The sequence below is a fragment of the Poecilia reticulata genome, chromosome 2 (genome assembly GCF_904066995.2).
Source record: "Poecilia reticulata chromosome 2, P_reticulata-male-v2, whole genome shotgun sequence".
Classification (NCBI taxonomy): Eukaryota; Metazoa; Chordata; class Actinopteri; order Cyprinodontiformes; family Poeciliidae; genus Poecilia; species Poecilia reticulata.
Window position 1 is genome coordinate 20,627,071 of NC_088831.1, and position 23,386 is coordinate 20,650,456.

Consider the following 23,386-nt stretch of genomic DNA (forward strand, 5'->3'; position numbering starts at 1 on the left):
CAGATGAATTCAAATAATAAGCTTTTATAGTGTTTTATGAGTTGTGATTGGTTGATTATTGGCTGTATGTTTAAATGAGAAAGTCAGAAATAACTTTAAGATTATAGTTTGTATTTGTTTAGATTCCTATATATATATATATATATATATATATATATATATATAATAAAATTCCTTTAAAAAAAACGAAACAAAAAGTCTGTGTGTTGTATTTCTTTTCTCTTCTTTCAAGAAAGCAGCGATGCAGATCTCCATTTCAGATCATAATTTCTCCACTTGTGTTTTTCATATTTCTCCGAGAAACTTTAGATTTTTGGGAAAATGACCTCCGTATTCTCGCGGACGGCTGCCAAAGTTAGCTTTTATTGCACATTTGTCCTTTTTCCCTCTAAGGTCTTCGTTACTATTGAGCCCTGAACCCCATTAACACAACAAGACTGGCAGCTGCAGCTGCAGCTCAGACCCTTGACCTCGTTCCAGGGGATTACATCTGTGCGTGTATTTGTGTGACTGTGAAGGGGGGCTATGTATGTGTGCTTGATTTATTTAAAAAAAAAGAAAGAATGAATTATATAAAGGAGTTAGATATTGAAAGACAAGTAAACCGATCAACCTTTTCCTCCCTGACCTCAGCTCCCTTTCTCAGACGCTCCTCCTCCGCTTTCTTCCAAACCGCAGAAACCACACAAAGCAGTGGGCAGCTAGGCCAGAGTCCAGCATTTTTAAACAAACAGCCATTGAACACAAATGAGGTCATGGATTCACCACCAGGCAAAGACCTCCAACTAGTCGGTGCCTCACTACAAAACACAGACTTGGCGGGGGGGCGGAGGGGCGGATGAAAGACGGGAAAACAAACCGGCCACCAGTAAAAGTGAAGGCTGGGATTAGCATAAAGAGGGGGGGGGGAGTTGTTGTGGAGATACACAGGCTTTAACTGGATCTTCACGAGAAAAGAGACATAATTCACCAAAAACTCCAACTTGTTTCTCTTGCCTCATACCTGCTGGCTTCCAGCTAAAAGCCTGGAGTTTTGTTCCAAGACTTCAGAGCTGGGATTTCCTTCCTCCGTCCACCAAGCAGCTGAGGCTTGCTAAGCTCTAACTAAAGCTCTTTGGCAGCCACCGGCCTGGTTCAGCGCTCACTTACCAAAAAGAAAAAAAAAAAAAAAAAAACATGCTTTGGGAGGACAAAGCCATTCTCTTCAGCATTCTGCTGGTCTACAGCTCATCGCAGGTGCTGGGTAAGTCGTCTCTTTAGGCTAGAAACGTCCTCAGTGAGGCTTTATTTGGATGTTTTCTTGCGTTTGAACAAATTGCAAGTCTGCAGGATTTAAATGGGGAAAATACCAATGAGCCTTCTCAGCTTAGACATGTTGTACTTGCTTAAAAATGCCTCATCTTAGAAAACAAGCAGTCAGTGCCTGTTATGTAAATAGATAGTCATGGTAAAAGAAAGTGCACCTTTTTTGTTTAAATACGGTTTTATGTATTTCATGCATGTCTATGTTTTGATTTTTTAGTTTTCCCAAATGATTTAATTGTGTCTTCTTCATGTTCTATTAACGGTCTCGTTTGTATGATACAAGCGAAGATAAAAAAGATGTAGGTAGAAGCTTTGGTGTACTCAACTTTCAGACTAGTAACTTACATCTCTGTGATATGCATAAAGAGTCAAATAATTTAAGTGTTGTTCTTAACAAATAGAGTATTCTTAGTTTAGCTTTTAGTTTCGTATTTTTTACAGTCAGGAAACTGGACGTTCTCACAGGTTTACTCCACTCACTTCTGTTTCTTCAGTTTGTTCTGGATACTGACTTTTCTATTCTTGACACAACTTCTCAATGCAATGGCAAGTTATTGTGTACTTTGTGCAATATTTGAATAATCTTATGATCATTTAATCCAGGCGGGGGACTTTGGTTGTTATAATCATAATGTCTTGTGATTCTTGTAGCTGCCCTTCCAGATTTGTTTTCTTCAAAACGTTGTGAATTGTCGAGGGAGGCCATGTCAGACCACAGTCCTGGATGGCCGCCGCCCTGCCACCTTTAGTTGTGTCCTTGGTTCTACAGTCCTGCTTACCACCTAATCCTGTAATTCAAGAATTACAAGAATTCAAGAATCTGCTTTGTGTTGAAGCAGAGATGCACCTAATGAGGGTACAACTAAAAAAAAAAAAACTAGGACATTGTTAAAAAAAAAGTTATATATTATTTGCCACTTATTTAAAATAGCAAAACTCACTTTATAGATTCATTACACAGTGAAATATTTGGTAATGTTTTGTAATTTTGGTCATTTTGGCTCAATGATGAGAAAATTCCAAATTTCAATGCCTCGGGAACTTAGAATATTAATAAAAAGTAAAACAGAAATGTCAGGCTTTTGAAAAGCATGTTAATTTCTCAATACTTGGTTGGACGTTTTTGGTACGGAGGCGATCAGCCCGTGGTTCTGATGGGATGAACCGGAAGTCCAGATTGCTTTGATAGCTGCCTTCAGGTTGTCAGCATTGTTGGGTCTGGTGTCTCTCGTCTTCCTCTTGAATACATAACCCATGTATTCAGCATGGAGTGAAATGTCTGGGTAGTTTGTCGGCCAATCGACCACCAGTACAGCCACCGAAGGTACCAAGTCCTGCTGTACAATTAAATCAGCATCTCCATCCAGCTCATCAGCAGAGGGAAGCATGAAGTGACAAGAATGTGTCATTTGTAGCCCATGTGGAGGAATCATGTCTTAGTGGCTTTTGATGCATCGACTCCAGCCTCAGTCCACTCCTTGTGACATTCCCCCAAATTCTTGAATAGATTGACTTAGATCCTCTTAAGGCTGCGGTTCTCCCTGCTGCTGGGGCAACTTTTTCTACCGCACTCGTTCCTCCCACTGAGTCCTACAAACAAGCTCTGATGCAGCACAACCAGCTTCTTTAAGAATGAACTTTTGTGGTGTACCTTCCCTGTAAAAGGTGTCAGTGACTGTCTTTTGTACATCTGTCAAGTCAACAGTTTTCTTAAAGATTGTGTTGCCTTTTGAAATAGACTAACAAACCATTTGGAGGATAATAAAACCGTTCCAGGTGTTGTATAAGTTCATTAGCTCATTGACGTGAAGCCACGATGTTCCATTATGAAGGTTTTTCACAATATTCAACATTTTTGAGACCCTTAATTTTGGATTTTCATTATCTTTAAATTATAATTGCCAAAATTACAACAAATAAAGTATTGAAATATTTCACTCTGTGTGTAATGAATCTGTACGAGAGGCACAAAATATTGAACTTTTACATGGTAATGAAATTTGTTGAGACTTCTTAACAGACTGAACAGAGTCGGACACATTGGTCAGATTTTGCTCCATATTGACACTATGAGACTAAACATTTACTCTGAATATATCTATGATGCAACTCTAGCTCCATCCCAAATATACTCTATTTGATTGAGTTATGGTGCTCAAAATGAGCAGTGAGGTGACGTCATTAAGTTCAACCAGTTATGTGATTTGAGCATTTGCACCTGCGTTACCCTGGTCTTCGACAAAACTCAGGTAAGCTGTGGTGCTTAAACAAATTTATTATGGACTCAACACCGGCGGAACCACAACCCACAGCGAAAAGCGACCGTTTCCCGCCATTCGGGGTGAACCCAGCACGCGGAACGCGGAAGCGACAGCAGCGGAAGCGTCAAAAGTTGGACATTTGTCAACTTTCTTCTGTCGCGTCGCTAGCCGCATGTGTACGTTTACGTGTACGAGCTCGAAATTACAATTTTACGATTGTATCCTCACCGAGCAAGCTTCATAGGAAATGAATGGCTGTGTGTTGAGGCCATTACACCAAATTCTGACCTTACTAGCTAAAATGCGTTTTAACGTGTAACATGTTTCTCCTCTGACATTGACAAGACGTTCTTGTCCACACAACCAAGGGGGGAAAAAAATCCCATTTCATTATTTAGCACAATAAACAGTGATTTTTTTTAAGAGCAATTTTGGGGTGTCGTTCAAGTTACACTGAAATGTAAAGTAAAATGTGGTTTAAAAAGTTTACAATATATGTTTTATGTGGTAATGCACATCAAACGCGTTTTTCTCAAACTGTTGACACCCATAGAAGCCAAACTAAGATTCAAATGATGTTTAGATATGTTTGGCTCAGTGTCACTGATCTAATCTCTGCTACACCTTTACAAAAATGTAAGCCTCTAAATAAAAACAAGTTTTATTGAGTAACTCCACTTATTTCTCATAAATATTGTTTTATTGTAGGAACTCTCAATAGAGGTTATGTGTTATTTAAGTTATAAGTTGTTATGTTGCTTTTGGCTTTTCCATGTCCTGGATGGCTGGGAATCTATAAGTACAGTAGGTAGAAATAATATCTCAGGAGTATCATAACTTAAACCTAACGTTGAAAGCACCATGGTTGTTATAGAAAAATATTCAGATTTTATTTTGTGGTTTTAAAGGTTGAAGATGGTAAGAAATAAAGGCCTACTTTATTTTCTTTTTACTGTCAGCTGCTTTGCAGTAGCCCCTCTGCTCTGGACTCCCATACAGAGCTGTCAGCTAACGTTCAGCCGCTCCAGGTTAAAACTCTCAAGAGTTAGAGACAAATATGACTGAAATATTGGCTACCTTCGACAGGGAAACAAGGCTACGTTTATTAAAGCAATGTAGCCAGTTTAGCTAATTTTGATTTCCCAGGCATAAAGGGGCAGTTATTGTAATTCAGCCAAAGTAATGAAATAACGAACTGTAGTTTGATTTCATTGTTAATGTGTTTCTTCCTATTGAGCAGTGAAAGTAAATAAAACGTGTTACGTGTCTTTTGCTTTAAGTATTTACTTACTGGAGGGTTTTTTGTTAGTGCTGCAGAGCCGCAGCTAATAGCTAACAGCTAGCTCCTCACATCAGCGGCTTATATGAACAATGCATCATATGTGCAGTTCTTTCTGTGAGCTGGACTGAACCATTGTTCCAACAATGGTGGGGGGAACATAAAAATTAAATCTTATTTCTTTCTTTGACGAAAGGCAGATTTATTTCGTTCTTTGTTTCTTTTACCTTTTCATATTAATATTGTTTAAATACAAATATTTCTTTTATGAAACTTCTTGACTTCCTCAAGATTGAGGGTGTCCAGACCCTCAAACCCCCAGGATTTCCGCCCATGCATACAACTGGTGCTTGCTGGATTTATTTATTTATTTATTTATTTATTTATTTATTTATTTATTTTTATTCCCTACCCATTATTTGAAAAAAAAAAAATCTGAGTTGGGTTGTGTAAAAATCCTAGTAGATTCAGAAATACTCTGACCAGCAGCACCGGGCGCCAAGAGCCAGATTCAAAATCAGTGGTTCAACAGGTGTAGCTAATAAAGTAGGCAGCAGAGGTATATCAAAAACCCTAAAACTGAAAGACGGTAAGCTCTCTTTTCGCTGGAGAAAAATAAATTCAGCAATAAAAGTGTACTGGCTATTATTCTGTCACGGCCATGACACATTGCACCATTACCTGGTCCCTCTGAAGTCTGTGGAAAGATGTAACGAACATAATATAGAGATCTCACTGGTGCAAACTGGAGGAGAGGAGGCACAGCTGTGGTCGGAATTACAATCCGGTGTTGTGTCCGTACACGTGCCTGTTTCCCAGCATTTACACCGAAGCTGAATCCTAATCACGTTGAGTTCCTTGTTGCTCATTGTTTCTGCAAAAATCTGCTCATTATCCAGGGAGGCTGTGGTTGATTTTTATTTGTCCCTCAGAACATGAACTGCTTAAAACCCTTAAATTTTACATCAAAGAATTTACTCCCTCTTTGACACAGATGTCTTTCATGACCTACTTTTCACTGTAAAATGCATTACCTATTCTGTTGAAGAGACTTGGTAGATCTAGTAAATGCTAATTAAATGCAAATGCATTTTGGTGGTGGTACAAATGTTGACATGGATACAAATAGATTCCACATGCTACTTGCAGTCGGAAGCGTTTGCCAAGAAAACAAAACCGAAGACGTGGAAGAATAAACAATTTGGAAATGCAAACATCAGATTATTTACGTGGACAGGAGCTCTGCTTCTGACTGAAAACCAACAGAGTGAATGGTTATCCGATCTGCAGTTAAATATATCACTCAGTGGTCTGGGGGTTGATGGCCAAGAGGTGTGTGTTGGTGTTAGCACCAGGGCGACGTTGCCCATGGCGATCTCTGGGTTGGTGTGAGTTGATGGTCCAATACAAATGCAATGCATTTTTCTCCTCTGGAGTCAACTTTCATGCCAAATACAGTCTTGATTAATTATGTTTAATCACGCATTTAGAACACCATTGTAGGATTTTCTTCCTGTAGCTCAAAACTGCTATTTTTGTAGCATGCTTAAAACGTCAAGACAGCTGGAATAAAAGAAATGTAATTGGGAAGTATGATAGATATGTATTTTTTAAATGAAAGAAAATTTTAAACAAAATCAGGTGGGGAAAAACACATTCAACTAGTTTCTGTCAAATTTAGGCTTTTTCAGCAAAAACATACATAAATACTCAAACCTATGGCTAAAGCAGCAAAGCCTTTTTTTGTGTTTGTCCATCAAGCTTCAGATGAGATTCAGGAGGATGGTCAGTGCGCTGAGCTCAACAACACCAGATGGCAGGAGTACCGCCAGCAGCGGGTCAGGGTGGAAGTCCAGTATCTGCTGCTGACCAGGAGAAACCCGGACTGCGCACAAAAGTTCGACCAGGACTTTGTCGGCAAGCCCACGTCTTACTTTAACACGTCCCGTCCGACGAAGGTCATCATCCATGGATTCAGGTGAGTCGAAGGTTCAGACGACAAAAGGTTTTCTGAGCTGGAGAACAGAACGAGGTATCATATGTGCAGTTAGGCTTAATGTGATTGTATGAGTGGGTTTTATTTTATGGTTGAAGAGCTGAAGAAAAATTTCCATTAAAGTTTTTGTCTTATTTTATCGGTCTCAAAGATTAAAAGGACCTAAATATGAAGATAGTTATTATTCACTCAAATCCACACAACCACATGATGGAGTAAAATGGTTAATCAGCTCCTTTTTATAGCTTTAAAGGGCCAGTATTGTCTGTTTTCCAGACACATAATGCCATTTTATAGCACAATCAAGTTATAAAAATGCTCTGTATCAAATATGACTTGAAAGAAAATGTACTTCCTAATTTAACACCTTGAAATTAGGCCTCTGTCTCTTTAAGAAACTCCAACTCTGTCAGAAACTCCACCTCCAGGAAGTCATCACAACATGGCTCCTCTATTAACCCTCTAGCAACAGTTTTACCTTGAGAAGTAGCTCCTATAATGAGCTCAGCAGATGTTCCACCAGGTGTTTGCTAATTGCTGCTGGCTAGTCTGAAGGAGCTGAGTGGGGGACTGATGGATGCTCTGTGAGGCGGAAGCTTGTAAACTGCAGCTCAGAGGAGGATCTGCGCCTTGAAGGCAGGGCTGCGTCCACCCAGGTGTTTTGCAAAGCTCAATGGTTGCCATGGAGATTAAAGGATTTCTCAAACATGAATGAAAGAATCAAGGCAACACTCCACATATGATTTTGATGGGGGAATAAAATCCCAAAAAGTCGATTTTACATAATACTGTCCCTTTAATTGAAATTAAGAAGAAGAAAATGGTTAAAAGCTTGGAAAACATCTAGAGGCTAAACCAAACTTTTAACCCACAAGGCTCATAAAAGCTGTGGTGACACACTTTTGAACGGCTGTTCTGTTCTTCGATTACAGCACTCAGACAGAGAGGAAGACTGTTTATACATCTTTCCGCAGACTGACTCGAAGGTTTCTCTGTTTAGTTTTTTTTCCTTTTAACTCTTGTAAACATGGCAGAGAAACTAAAGTTCTCAAACCAACGGAACAAAACTTCTGACAAACATAACACCGCTCAACTCACGCCCTTATCAAAACAGTCTGGCAAATCTAAAACCACGTTTCATTGATTTATTTAATCTCTTTTTTTTTTGTAGTTTCTGCTTTCATGGACGGCAGTTGAGCCGCTGCCTCCGTTCCAACAATAACTCCACTCTTTTCCTTGTCTGTTTTTGCTGCTCTAAACCCAACCAAACCTCCGCCCCGCCCCGCAGCGCCCTGGGCAGGAAGCCGTCCTGGGTTACGGACCTGGCCCAGGCCCTGCTCGGGGCTCAGGACGCCAACGTGGTGGTGGTGGACTGGATTTACGGCGCCTCCTTCGCTTACAACCTGGTGGTGGAGAACTACAAGGAGGTGGCCCTGCAGATCTCGGTTCTCGTCAACCAGCTACAGGTGAGAGGGATTACACATGCTGGTGCTAGACGGATGAAAAGAAACGAGGCGAGAATTACAGAGAACGTGGCCAGGTTTTTATTTGTTTTCTTTTTCCCCACACACACAAATCAGTTTCAGAAATTCAAAGGGCTTCAAAGAATCTTGTATCGGCATAAAATTATTCCAACCAGGTTTGACTGACGTGCTTTATAGAGCTGGTTTTGTCATGCTTGTCTCAACTTTAAGTCGTCTGTCTGTCTACCTGTCTCTGTCTATCTAAATTGTGCAGTAGCTTATTAATAAAACACCCAATTTGAATCTTGAATTAGATACAACATACATTTGATGATGTTTGGTCTTATTTTCCTGTAATGTAATTTATTTGCTTCAGACAGTGCACCTCAATCAATGTTACCCACAATTCATGGCTGCGTAAATATGCAGGAATTAGCACTATGGCTACATTTCATCCTTGGTCCTAATACAAGTCAGCAGAAGAAACAAAACACCTCACTATGCAACGTTCACAGGACGGACGTCGGCACACACAGTTCTATTACCGGAACTATGTGTGCTTTTATTTTTACTTTTAAAAAAATAACATTTGACAGAAGAAAACATTTACACAAGAAATAACTAACCAACAGACAGAAACGATGTAAAAATAGGTTACAGGATCCGCTGCCATAAGCAGTGGAAGACATTTTGAACTGGTTTGCTTTCCACCGATGCTTGAGGGATGCCTTTTCTGTTTCCATCTGCGCACATTTTGAAATATAGCATTAGAAAAGGTTCTATGAAAGAACAAAACTCAAAATAACTTCCTCAATTTCTCTTGGTTTTTAGCATTTCTGCGAAGGAGTTAATGCGCTTCAGCAAAGATGGAAACACGTTTACCGAATACGTTCTGGTGTAGCAAACTTTCCCAGCCAATGGTCGGTCTGTGCTTCACTACAGGCACAAAAATCTGAAAATGTCAAAGTCCAAAACTCCAGTTCAGAGGGGCGGAGTCTCTTCATTTTACTGATATGTGTGGTCAGTGATAGTTTCCATAATTCCTTCAACATATGATGAAATTATGCTTTGCCAGTAGATGGAAAAACACCTAATTCACATTTTCTTTTCTTTTTTTGTTTGTTTTTTGTAACATTTTAAAGGTTTGCTCAAAATTTGCATGACAAGTCAAGTGAACTTTAATAGGAGCAACTTGTTGCACAGACAGCAGCGAAGAAATCAAAACAATCACATAAGAAAATCAAAGATGAGTTCATATAAACCCGTCGCAATAATTAATTAATCGCATGATAAATTAAAGCAAGCTCAATAATTTCCACTTGCATGATTTATTATTTTTCTCTTTCTACCAAAAGCTGGATGATAGAAGTCTAAAGTCTCAACTAGTCCCTTTTCTTGAAGGACAATTTTGTTTACAGAATGTAAAGTTTATTGATCTTTGAGAATCCCTGCTGGTCTCAAAACAACAATGTTATCGATTATCGCGATCAATTCTGGAGGGAATTTATCGTTCAGGAGAGTCGGTTATGGTGACGGGCATAAGTCCATATGAGTCCTGCCTGTGTGGGCCTGGACTTGACAGCAGCAGGGATGAATAATTTTTTTTCAGTCTGGTGGTCTGACTGCGCGACGTTCTGTATCTCCGTCCAGACGGGGAAATTCGGCCCACACAGGAAAACTGGGATCAGCCGAAAATGATCCATCTGTGGATAGAAACACAGCTTGTGTTGTATGGAAATGACAATGAGCTATAAAAAAAAAAAGTGAGATAACGTGTACTCCTCCTTCTTCTTCTTTTTCCCCTGACACAATTGCGCCCTGGGCAGTGAGCCATACCGCTCATACCAAAAATTGCCACTAATGGCTTGTGTGGTAAAAAAAAAACAACAAACACGCACGCATGCTATTAAGTAAAATCTCTGACTTCCACCTCCTTCTCTTGCTTTGCATAGTGGAGCTACTGCCAGCTCTCCAGCTAATGCCGACTGTCTCATCCAAATATCTCAGATTTTTTTGGGTGAATTCTGTGGCACGAGTCCTAATCCAGAGATATCACATGTAAATACTGTACGCTTCTCCGCTTACAAAGTCATGCAGATGCAATGCCATGCTTGTAGCAATAACTAGGGCGATAGCAAGAACACTTAAAGCATGCATACGTCAAATCAGACCAAACTTCTCTCTTGTTTCAGGTCAGGCCGGATTCACCAGAATTGGGTTTTTAGAAGATACGTCGACTTATGAGATTGTAAAGGAATGTAATCAAGCTCAAGGGTGCGAATACTTTTTGTGCCGCTCCAAGGAAGAGCTTTTGTTTTAAACACACACACACACACACACACACACACACACACACACACACACACACACACACACACACACAAAGAAAAAAACATGACCGTGAGAAGAGAAGCGCAGGGATTTATATAGGTAGAGATAGTGGAAGCGAATCTCACGGGTTCACTCCCTGCAGCAGCCAAAACAAGAATCCAGCTGAAGCCAAGGCGCCTCGGCAGCCAGAGATTTCCAGGAAAGAATATCCGAGCAGAATGGGAGTCAGGCTGACCTTCCCAGCTCCACAGATTGATACAAACATGACCTTGAGTGCCTGTCCTTCCTCCTGCCCGGCTGTGTTTTACACACTCACAGCAAAGGCCATCAATAATATCGGAGAGAGCGGCTCGCCATATTTACTACTTGTAAGTTCAGTGCTGATTTTGGAGCGTTCTGCTCTCACCGCAGAGTAACAAAACAGGCAAACGCGTTATTGTTTTAAGACATTCCAGCGATTCTTGATCGTGTGTCGCTGGTTTGTCGTGAATAACAGAAGGCAGATGGAAAAAAAAAGAGCGAGAGAGGAGGGAATTTTATTTCGTCAAGTTTATCATGTTTTTCTTGAAATTCTGCGGAACAGCCATAACTATTTATATGGGGTTTAAACTTTATGGCTTTGTAAGTGAATGTTTTTATGAAGCAAATGGAAGAAGATTAAAGCCACAAACCAGAGAAAGAAGAAGTCTGACTTCAAACTCAGCTTTCTAATTCTGTGTGCATTTACGTCAAAATCCAAGTAAATAACCAAACGTTCTTTGATGCAAGTCAATTATGTTGTTAGCAAAAACATCACAACTCAAATATTCTCCCCGTTATTGGACCTGCATTTTATTCACACTGAAAGCGTTTGATAAATCTGAGTTTAAAGACTTGGTTTGGCTGATGTTGCATAAATCATTTAATGATTCTGATCTGATTCTGAGAAAAAAAGTCAGGAATTTGAGATTGCAGTCAGAGTCCTATAGCGTCATATTCAGGCCAGTTTAGATAGGAAAAATAGAATAATAGTACCTTTCTAGAAAAAAATAATCAGACAGGAAAAGCGAGAAAATTTTGAAAAGTTTGAAGAGTTGAAAATTTTCTAGAAAAGCTCTGAATTTTTTCATTTTTAATCTTAAGAAGTTTTTGAGAAACAAACATGGGAATTTCTGAGTTGGAAAAGTAGAAAATTTGCTAAGAAAAACTCAAGAATTTCCTGATTGATCAGAAATCTTCGAGGAATAAAAGTGTGGAAATCTTTGAGTTTGAAAAGTTGAAAATTTGCTAACAAAATAAAGGAAATTTCCAGAAAAATGTCAAAAGTCCAAAATGTTCAACTTTTAAACCAAGAAATTTCCAGGTATTTTTCTGTAAAATTTCTGAGACCAATCCCAAAATGTCATTTTCTTTCTAGCATTTTTTTGACTTTTCAAACTCAGAAATGTCCTTGTTTTCTGAGATTAATCTCAAAATTTCTGAGTTATCTGGCAGAAATGTTCTCCTTTTTTTCTGTCTGTAATCCGTAATACGCCGTCGTAGGATTCTGAGAAAAAAGCCCACATTTTTTTATTTCTTCCGTAGCTTATAGCGGTAACTTGGCAGTAAAACTGTTGTTTTCAGCAGAAACACGGCTGCAGACTGGAATCCTTCCACCTGATCGGGGTCAGTCTCGGAGCCCATGTGGCCGGCTTCGTGGGGACACTGTTCGAGGGGAAGATTGGAAGAATCACAGGTGAATCCGCGAGGCTCGCTCCTGACTGACGAGCACAGGAAGTGACCCGTCTGCAGCTCTGCTCCTCTGATTTATAAAAACCACGGAAAAACAACCTGTGGGGCTGCTTGGAGTGTCTGGTGTCCTTCAGCTGCCTCCGCAGTCAGACAGAGAAGAGCCTCAGCCTGAGGATGACATTAGGAGATTAGCAGAGCTCTTCAGATGATCTACGCAGCCCACAGCACAATGTGCCGCTGTTTGCTGGAGCATGAGAGGCCCTGTTGTCTGACTGGGGAGGATCGGCTTCAGTTTGAATGTTTCAGAGGCATCGACACTGGCCTGAAAATATTTATGCTGGGATAAAAAGGAAAAGGTGACAATGTCAGAGAAAAATTAGCACTTAAAGTTTAAATATGTTCTGTGCGTCGACCTGTTAGGGCTGTTGGAGGGGAAACGAGGAGTAAAATTCTGCCAACAAGACATTTTCTAGAGAAAAACATGGAAGTATTGGAGCACCAAAAGTTGAACATTTGCAATAATTAAATGCAGAAATTTCTGAGATAATTTTCAGAAAATTTTCAGAAAAAAAAACTGAAAAAGAATTTGGATCTCACAATGTTGAAAATTTTCAAGGAAAAGCTCCTACTTCCAGAAATTTTCCAGAAAAAAACAAGGATATTTCAGAGCTCCAGAAGTTGAACACTTCAGATGAAAAAACAACTCTGAAATTTTGAGATCGATCTCAGAAATTCTCCAGAAAAAAAACATGGAAATTTTGGATCTCCAAAAGTTGAAGATTTAAAAAGTCTCAGAAATGTTTAATTTAATCTCAGAAAATTTCTAGAAAAATCAAGAAAATTTCAAATATCCATAAGTCAAACATTTTCAACTTCAAGAGCTCAGAAAATGTCCAAGTTTCCTCCAGAAAATGTCTGAGATTAATCTCAAAATCTCTTGAGTTTTTTGGCTAAAATGTACTCCTCCTTTTCTATGTTCTATTTACAATTGTTCCGCTTCAAAATCAAAAATGCTCATAAAAATTCAATTTTGGAAAAAATAAAAAATAAATCTTTCAAAACTCAAAACACTTTCCTCTGGATCATTTCATGAGGATCCAGCACTTATGTTTAAAAGCAGGTTTTATCCGAGTTATCATGATAACTCAGATAAAGTTATCAAAAGTGTCTACATATTTGAATCCCCATTAAAGACGTGTTAGAGCCTCAGATTTATGTTTGTTTAACTTGACTGATTGAAGCTTTGGAGGCTTTTAAGCCTCTCCTCCCATCTTATTCATTGTTTGTGTTGGAAAGATAAACTTCTTCCGGTTGTTTTAGATATTTTTTAATTGTTGCTATGACAACTGATATACTTTTAGACAAGTAGCTGTTTCCTTGTAGGCGTTTCCTGCTTTATGCAGATTTGCCTGACTTTATTTTTATGTTCTCGTGTCTTTCCATGTTATTAAAGTTGCTCAGAGAAATGAAACTGCCATGCTTACAATGTCATATTTATACCCAGGCGAAAAGGAGTCATACATTTATAACTAAGTACTTTTCTAATCTAGAGCAAATTAAGAGGCTCGTCATCAGTTATAGCAGTAGCAGAGAGGAAGTTTCAATATGGCTAAAAAACATATCATGATACAAGCGTTTCATATCAGTCAATATCAATGATTATTTATTAGTTTCTTTGTTTTAAAAAAAAACAGCCAATCTGGTGTTTGACCCTTCCTGTTTTATCCACAGTTTTCACTTTACACATTTTTTTTTTTTTATTATTTTCAAACAGTTATGTGGCGAAACCTGAAACTACTGCTGCGCAATCAATCAATCAATCAATCAATCAATCAATCAATCAATCAATCAATCAATCAATCAATCAATCAGTTAAATGTCATTTAACTGGGACTCTAACCCTCTGGGACTTTAGTCAAAAACACCGTTTGACAAGGACTCCGACCTCTAGGTTTTTAGTTGAAATGCCGTCAACTGGGACTCTAAACCCCGTAGGACTTTAGTTAAACGATGTTTAACTGGAACGTTTTTTCCAGGGGGCTTTACATCATTAAAACAGAAACAGTGAGAAAGAGAAATAAAAATAAATTTAAAAGTAAAGATAAAAACATTAAAAACATCGAAGACATCAAAGCCCGCACTCTAACCCTAATTTAGCCATAAGCCACTCTAAACAGGTGGATTTTAAGTTGAGATTTAGCATTTAAGCTGTTTTCAATTTTGGAAAAAAAAAACAAACAAATCTTTCAAAACTCAAAACACTTTCCTCTGGATCATTTCAGGAGAATCCAGCATTTATGTTTAAAAGCAGGTTTTATCTGAGTTATCACGATAACTCAGATAAAGTTATCAAAAGTGTCTACATATTTGAATCCCCATTAAAGACGTGTTAGAGAGTGTTTCAGCTGTTTTAACACTGGGTGCAACTTACTGAACAAGCTGTTGCTAGGAAACCAAAGAGTGAGTGAGTTGCTAGGTAACCAGAAAGTGAGCGAGTTAGTTGATGCGACCAACCCTGGTTAGCTCGCTGTGAGAGACTGAGCAGCTGAAGACTTTCCTCCGCCTACATCCCCCAGAATGCTGTGTGGTTGCAGATGGGAGTTCAGTGAATATTCTGTTTATTGAACATTGAATGTTCTACCAGATGTATTTTCTATTGACATAGGAATACATCTATAGCTGCATGTGTCACGGTACATCTAGTTATTGATTTATTGTTCAACCTGTTGCTTGGTTGCTCTTCTACATACAGTCTGACTACTTTGGGTTGCATTATTCTGCTACCAGATAAAGTACTCTGATTGTACACTTGGATGGTCTGAAACATTTGGGTGCGACCAAAAAGTAGAACCTGAACATTTTTGTTCTTGTTTTCCTTGTAACCAAACATTCATACATTAGAAATGAGGCTTTAAGTGCTCCAGTTCTTCTCATCAGAACTGCTCTCTCCATTTATTGCCCCCTTGAGGACGAACTTCACTGCATCTAAAGCTTCTCAGGCTCTCAGATTAAAGTGCTCAGCCGTCAGCCATGTGCAGAAACAAATTCCGGACTTTCCCCGACTGTTTCTTTGTCCGCCTGGTCCCGCAGGTCTCGACCCCGCCGGCCCCATGTTTAAGGGGGCCGACACCTCCGACCGGCTGGACCCCACTGACGCTCTGTTTGTGGACGCCATCCACACCGACTCCGATCGTGAGTCCACCTTCCACTCACGTTTCCTTACTGTTGGGTCGGGATGCAGCGAGCCTCCATCTGAAGACTTAAACTACGTGCTTCATATGTAAAACCTCCTGTTCCTCTTACGTTTAATGTCTCTCTGAATGCCATAATTTAGTGTGGTTTATTACCTTAGCTCTCCATGAGAAATTTTGTTGGAAGGAAGACATGGAAACTGTAACGTCTTAAGTATTTGTTTCAGTCTTTTTCAGTCTCGCCAGTATTTCTCTTTCTCTCTCTCTCTCTCTCTTTTTTTTTTTTTTTTTATTGCCAGACTTTGGCATCTCCATTCCTGTCGGTCATGTGGACTTCTTCCTGAACGGTGGGATGGACCAGACTGGATGTGCTCGTTCCAGATTTGCCTCAAGTGGGTTTTTGAAAAGCCTTTTTTTTTTACTTTCCACTTGACTTTTCATCAGTACGTCGTCGTAAAAGTCAACAGCCTCTCACCTGAGGGGGAGATTTTATTTACATTTCTTTTCCTCCCCTCTCATTTTGATCTAGTGTCTGTCGAAATTCGGCTCCTGTGTGTTGTCAGTTTTTCTACTGTTTCCAGTGTACGGCTATGTGATTTGCGACCACATGAGGGCGCTGCACGTCTACATGAGCGCGCTTAACGGCACGTGCCAGCTGACGGGGATCCCGTGCGCCTCTTATGAGGACTTCCTGAAGGGAAGCTGCGTGGACTGCGGGGTCTTCAAGGGCAGATGTCCAGCTATAGGTGAGGACTCTGCTCAGTCTGTCACACTTGGTCTTATTATGAAGCATAAAAGTAAAAAATAAAAAGCAGAAACCCATCTTAGAAGCTTTGAATTTGTGTAGCACATTTCAGCAGCAAGACAGTTCAAAGTGTTTTACATCATAAAAACATCACACAGTCAAACAGTTATGTAACAAGGAATAAACATTACATTTAATCAAATACCATCATCAAAATCATCATTTCTCGTCAAATATGTTGATCAATGTTCTGGTTACTTCCAATAAAAGTCAACTAAACAGGGGCCTTGATTTAAAGAAAATCAGTGTTTCAGCTGTTTTACAGTTTTCTGGGTGTCTGAAATGTATAAACACTGAATGCTGCTTCTCCATGTTTGGTTCTGGTTCCTGCTGGGACTCCAGTCATCCTGGAGACGTTCTTCAGGTGATAGAAGGCCGACTTTGTAACTGTCTATGTGTCTCTGAAGGTTCAGGTCAGAGTTCATCACTGTTCCCAGGATTCCGGCCTGATTGTCTAACTGTAATAACTGAAGCTGTGTGTCGACTCTAGATAGTTCATCTTTAGGTCCAAAGATAATAACTTCAGTTTTGTTTCTGTTCATCTGGAGACAAATCCACTCATTGATCTGTTCTGGAAATCTGTTCATGGATGGATCCACAGTCACATAGTGAGATCATAATGAAGAGCTGTGTATCATCTAATCTTTACTTATTATAACCTGAGCTAGAGACAGCATGTAGATATTAAAAGGGAAGAGTCCCAGTGATTTCCGTCCGCTCCTACTGAGCGTAATAAGTTTAAATTATTGCAGGCTCTTTTATATTTATGCATTATGACATTTTTAACCCCGACTCTCATTCTGCCAGTGTTTCATCTCCCCTCTTTTATGCTATTTTATTTTGGAGAACAGATTACCAGGGCCAGATGTACAAAGATGTGGGCTGGAGCCAGTTATGGTGCCATATCCACCACAGAATGATTCTTCTACTAATGCAAATTACAATATATTAATATGTTTTTTTATGCATAAATTGATCCGTCACAGGTTCAATTTATGTATCAAACATAAATAGAACCATTTTATTCCACCAAAAATGACAATTTTCAAATATTTTAAGTGTTTTTTCATTAAAATCACAACATCTTGTTACAATTCATATAAGTTTACATAAAATCATCTACCTGCTTGTTTTTGAACAGATAATGTAAAACTGCATATCGATTGGGCATGATAATTTGTTTTAATTTTTTTCTTCTTTCTTGCTTTTAGTTTTGTCTGTTTGAAATAAATAAATTAAAGTACAATGCAAAACAGGCGTTCATTAAAAAGAAAAAAAGCTTAATCATAAAAATCTTTATGCCCCCATTAAGCTGAAGCCCTGGGCTACTGCCCTACCAGCCCTTTGTAAAGTCTGATGACTTTATTAACACTATTAGTGTCTGTAAAGAAATTTAATTGATCAGAGCTGTTGGGCTTGAGGTTGTGCCCAAAAGTTACACACTACATCTACAATCACAACACAGAAATGGAAAACCTTACTGCCTGTTTGAGCAATATTATAATTTATGTCATGAAATAACAGCAACAACTCCATATATCCTTCAACACCATCAGATTCGCTCTGCAGCTCTAGTTTTACCACATTCCAGCTTTCATCAGCACCTTTCAACTTTTCAACCCACATTCCTTTGGCCTGGAGTACATTATTTTTTATAACTTCACAATATTTCTGTTGAAACTGCGCCCTTACTGTAAAATATTTAAATGTTTTGTTCTGTTTTTATAAATATTTCATGTTCAGACTTTGCGTGAGTCTGTGTGCTGTGACTGCACAGAAATTTCCCTATTTTCTGAGGATAAATTATGTTTCTATTCTCTGTTCTGTTATTTCTCTGGATTACGTCCAGTTGCAGTAAGTAGTGCTGGTGGTGTGTGTTGCAGGTTTACAGGAAAATAGCGGGATAGCCACGTCGCCCATTCCCGAACAGCAGAAGGTCTTCCTCCTCACGACTTCTTCGGCACCGTTTTGTGGTACGTTCAGGACTTTTCCAGACATTTTGCAGCTCTTCAGTCAACCAGATTAAATGTTTGATGAAATGAAATCAAACTTTTCTCATCTAGCGCATCATATCCTGCTGACGCTGGAAGTTTCCCCCTTGGATAAGAGTGCAGAGGTGGAGGTGATGCTGAGCCAGGGAACGGAGCATCACTTCAGGCTGTAGGTGCAACCTAACAATACTCCAGTTCAGATCACCACTGACTGATGTCACTTATTTACGCTATTGTGGCCCAGAGGTTTAATCTTTCTTCTTCCTGACTCTTTTGGTGGTTTACAGATTTCTTCTGTTTTTCCTTTTTTTGTCAAGAATATCAGCGTGTAGTTTGGGCCGTGGCGCCCAAACTTTCTGCCACATTGGCCAAAATCATCAAATTGAAAAATGCTACCTTTTCTTTCAATAGAAATTTTTCAAAAATATTTTTTTTTACATACTCACCAAGAGCTATCCAGTATTTTAATAAAATGAACAAAGTAGTCAAATATTTGGAGAAAGGGATCGCAACGTGAATAAAACATTCAAAGCATAAAAAGGAAAAACTTAAGAAGAGCAGAAAGTGGGTCAGTCTTAAAAATATACTTGATGTATTTAGTTCACTTTAAAAAGGTGGTTTTATAAAAATTTGACTTTTAAAAACTGGTGTTGTTAAAGGGTTAAAAGAGGATCCATGTTGTGATAACTTCCAGTAGGCGGAGCTTCAAAGAGAGCAGGAGCTTCTTAAAGAGACAGAGGCCCAATTTAAAAAATACAAGATCAAAATCTTTTAAGTGATGTTTAATATATGTAGCATTTTTATAACAACTGAAGGTACTTGATTGTGCTATGAAATAATACTATATCCCTGGAAAATACATAATGAATGTGTGCTTAAAGTCTGCTACTGAGTAAAAGGTCCTCCACGTATACATTTCTACTTTCTACTGAAACTAGGATGAGAGAAAAACAAAGTTAAAAGTTAATGAAAGGCATATCTTAAGTTACTTTTTTCCTTTTTAAGAAGATTTTAATTTGCCATAAAAAATGTGTCCTTATACATCAACCACACGTAAGATTTAAGACACCCTGATAGACGCTCAATAAACTGGGACGCGTTGTTAGAGTCGTCCATATTTCACAGATGTATCTTCATTTGAAGCCTCACACATTCTGTCTCATGTCTTCATGACTGGACCAAAGTGAATCCCGTTAACGGATAAGCTAGCATTAAAAACCAATTCAGTTTTCACTTTGAAAGAATCTAAATGTGCGGAAATGAAATCTTTTTCCAGCCTTGATTGAATTTTCTTTTCACTGAGTCAGTGTTTAGTGCAGCCTCAGATTAGGCTGTTGGTTTATTAGCGCTAACCCAGTGAGATTATCACTCTGCTGTGGACGCCTTTCATCTGGCAGACGCTAATCTCTTTAATTGAGCTGTTCACCAGTACAGCTCGGCCTGTAAACACCTCCCTCCTTCCTTCTCTACGAGATTCCAGCTGTTCCGCTTGGAGGACAGAACCTCTGGGAACCAACATCCAAGTCGCTGATGTCTCGTTTCCCTCCTGTTAGCATTTCTCGAGGCTCCTGACCTGAATCCACACGATTTTCATTCTTCAGGCAAATATGACAACAAGCAGGCCCACCTGTGTTCCCTCTAAAAACTGAGCGTAACACCTCAGGTAAAAATAACGCAAACATAAAGAAACACGTCCTTTGTTTTTTTTTTTACTTTTTTTTGTAGACTGGAACAAAACTCGTCCACACTCTCCTTGTGCTTGCAGTTAAATCTAAAAACATTAATTTAGTATAAAGTAGTCCAAATATCAGTGTGACTTGTCCCCCCCCCCCTTTTTTTAGCCGTGGGTGATGGATAGTAATGCAGCTGCCTCACCAATGTGCTCGTAAGCAGATTCTTTGCATGCGTTTCCTCCCTGAAGGGTGAGCTTCTATTCTGAGCCGAGAGGTGCTCGGCTCCGGCCAGGTGCAGCAAACCGAGGCAGGAACGCTGAGAAAGCACAAGCAGCTACGAACGAGTCCGCTGGAGCTCACCTGGAGTTTCTTTTTTCCCACTTTTCGGCTTTTCTTTGAACACAACAGACAAAGCTCGGGATCTTGAGATGCCTGTGGTGGGTGGCTGCTTGTAAATTGTGGGATTTATTAGGTTTCTTTTAATATTTTGGGCACAGAAAATACATTTTGTGTACATGAAAAGCCATACATATGTAATCAAAATACATAGAAAAGAATAAACAGAAAAAAAAGTTAGCATTTTGACGATCAGTTAAAGTTGATGATGATGATGAAGATGAAAAAAACGGTTGTATATTGTAATATTGTGCCTTATATTAGAGTAGAAAGTGTCCTATTTAAAGAATGTGCTGCCTGGTTGTGAGGTTTTGTTTAAAGGTGATAAGCAGCCAACTTTAACTTCATCCATCCATCCATTTTCTTGCACCCTTGTCCCTCAGTGGGGTTCGGAGGGTTGCTGGTGCCTCTCTCCAGCTCTCTCGTTGTCCCCATTCAGCATACATCCTCATTAATTGGTCCCACAGGCTAAAGCTAACGGCTAGCCCCAGAGGTGCCTGGACAAAATGGCTCCAATTCCCAAACTGATTCAAAGTGTTTTTTCCAAACACTGATTTATGAAGCGTCTAACTGTTGTTTTACAAAGATGTTGATCATTATTTACATGTGAACTAGAGGTCCCAAGGACTCAAACAGAAAAATGATCAGTTCAGAGTAATAATCTAAAAGAAGAGTGTAAAATTCAATAAAACTGTTAAGTTTCAATTATGTAAAAAATCAGTCTTATTTTCTTTTAAGTACAAATATTACATAAGTTACTATGAACAGAACATCCTTAACATTATGCTCTCATAACGTGTTTCCTCATAGGTTAGATGATTGGTGGTGCAACGCCCCCTACCTCCATTTCCCATGTTTGCAACCATCAGCTCCTCTTAAATAAGCTCCCAATACAAACATAAGAGTTTCATAGTTCATAAAATTATTTTTTAATTGCTGCTGTGACTCATTCAGAAGCTGTTTCAAGAACCTAGATGTTCTTAAAACGAGGCCTTTAACCTCTTGGTCTAACGCTTGACTTCAGCCTGCAGTTCATCTGAATTTATACAAAGTAAAGACGCACAAACAGCGAAGTCTATGAAAGTTCAAAAGCTTTTTAACACTGACATTTGGTGGCTTTATTTCCACACTCTTTGTGTTTCCTGCAGTAAGACTGAAGCGACGGTGTACAGGACGGTGTTGGCTCACCCAGTGACCCTGTGCCAGATCGACTCCATCAGGCTGAGAAACACGGGCGCTCGCCTCTACAGGCAGGGAGACGTCCACGTCAAGTCTGTGTGCGTCTCGGAGCTGCCGCTTCGCAGGTTGGTGCGACTTCAGCAAGCCGGTTTCTTAGCTTTCTCTGCCGTCCGATGGACAGAGACAATGTCCCACCTTTTACTGAGCGCAGGTTATGCTAACAATGCAGGTCACATACGTTTAGTAGATTGTTTCTTATTCCAAGTTCTGCCTAGGAAACGTAAAATCTCATTGATTTTTGTTTAGTTTCTAGTTCAAATATTTTAGTAGACTTGGAAAAAAGGCAAAACTACCTTACAAGCAATTTTTCAGCAAGAAACATGAGCTTGTTTTGAGTGAATAAGGCTCTAATGTTGATGGGAAAATTACATGTTATTTCATTTAGAACATGGAAAAAATGTCAGGTTATAAGTGAAATAATCTGCCAGTGGAAACAGACATTTTTTAAATTAGTATTGGGGAATTATTGATTAAAACAAGCTCCTGTTTCTTGCTGAAAAGTTAGTTATAAGCTAGTTTTGTCTTATTTCAGGTATATTAGCACAAGAAACTAAACCAAAAGCACTTGGTTTTATGTTTTCTCAGTGTGTGACTAAAAGTGAGAGGACTGATGGGCGTTTTAAACGTCAACATACATAATTACATCCAACTTGTTGGGGGGAAATGTGGAGATGCTATAATCTCCAAATATGTTAAATATTTGTCACTGAAATAAGAAGAAATGCATTTAGGATGGATTTAAGATCAGAATATGGCAATTGCCCAGGGTGCCACTCCATCAGAGGTTGGCAAAAAGTTACCAGTTGTGCTGATGTTATTTTTTTATGGCTTTTTTTTTTGCCTTTTTAGTCAATAGAAAGTGGGTGTACTTACTTTCATTGGTGAATAAAGAGAGGCTCACCTACAGCAGTATTAACATAAAATTCTCCATGTTTCCAGTGGAAATGTAAAAGCCTCTTGACAAAACATTTAAATCGTTTCTGTCCTGGTTTAGAAGAGCGAGGAAATTCTGTTCACAGGTGTTAATTTACTAACATTTTCAGTAAATGTTTTAAAAATTGTGTTTTTTCTGCCAGGCACGAGGCGCCGCTGTGTGTGAACGACATCGACATCAGGCGGGGAGTTCCCTGGTCGCACGACTTCGTGCAGGTGTGCGGCACTTTGTGACGGGCGAGTCCACGCCGAGGACAGTGAACAGAAATAACAGCGGAGCCACGTCAAAAAATTAGACATAAGCGTGTTACCGTGGAGACCGTTTTGCATCGTCGTCACCTTGTTTGGATCAGAGAAAAGCCAGTGAGTTTTTGAGGTGATAAAACATTTTGGTGTCTTGGATATTCAAACCATCTGATTTTCAGTTTAGTGTTGGGTTTTGTTCTGAGTTCATTTCTGAATGAAACGATTAATTTGTCCTTAAAGACGAGTTCTGTCTCTGGAAAATGTAAAACTTATTGTATAACTCTGTCTTTTTCTTAGATACACCTTCAACAATAAACAAAGCATCACTGACTTTTTTTTTTTTTAGTTTTTCAAGGTAGCAACATTTCCAAAAGAGGATGGGGAAAAAAAGAGCAAAAACAGACCAAAAGTTAGTGTTTTTCCTTTCTTACAGTCAAATATGGAAACATTTTTAGCTCTGGAAAAAGAAAAACACAAAATAGTTCTTGAGACGGCGTTACAGCATGCTGTTTGAAGATATTTTAAGGCCCTCGTAGTGATTTACTGTCAGTGAGCGCCAGAAGTCTG

General features: G+C 39.2%; 1 protein-coding gene across 4 annotated transcripts; it reads left to right on the plus strand.

Moving 5' to 3' along the window:
* The first annotated feature begins 831 nt into the window (after nt 1-831).
* Nucleotides 832-23,149, plus strand: pla1a (phospholipase A1 member A). Of its 4 annotated transcripts, none has more exons than XM_008431415.3 (11): nt 832-1,243; nt 6,607-6,823; nt 8,130-8,307; nt 12,241-12,349; nt 15,436-15,537; nt 15,836-15,928; nt 16,100-16,282; nt 18,225-18,314; nt 18,405-18,501; nt 21,550-21,705; nt 22,717-23,149. In XM_008431415.3, exons 1-11 carry the CDS (start codon nt 1,177-1,179, stop codon nt 22,805-22,807), a joined length of 1,383 nt encoding a protein of 460 aa, XP_008429637.1. In that variant the 5' UTR covers nt 832-1,176; the 3' UTR covers nt 22,808-23,149. The 4 variants fall into 4 exon arrangements, with proteins under 4 accessions (XP_008429637.1, XP_008429628.1, XP_008429654.1 ...); XM_008431406.3 differs by having other exon boundaries at nt 833-1,243; nt 12,238-12,349; XM_008431432.3 differs by having other exon boundaries at nt 833-1,243; nt 16,118-16,282.
* Nucleotides 23,150-23,386: the final 237 nt, after the last annotated feature.

Excerpts from the sequence above, each read along its gene's own strand:
- pla1a (XM_008431406.3), top strand. The coding sequence starts at position 1,177 with ATGCTTTGGGAGGACAAAGCCATTCTCTTCAGCATTCTGCTGGTCTAC. Across the intron at positions 12,350-15,435 it reads GAAGATTGGAAGAATCACAG|GTCTCGACCCCGCCGGCCCC; the intron begins GTGAATCCGCGA and ends CTGGTCCCGCAG. Across the intron at positions 15,538-15,835 it reads CATCCACACCGACTCCGATC|ACTTTGGCATCTCCATTCCT; the intron begins GTGAGTCCACCT and ends TTTTATTGCCAG.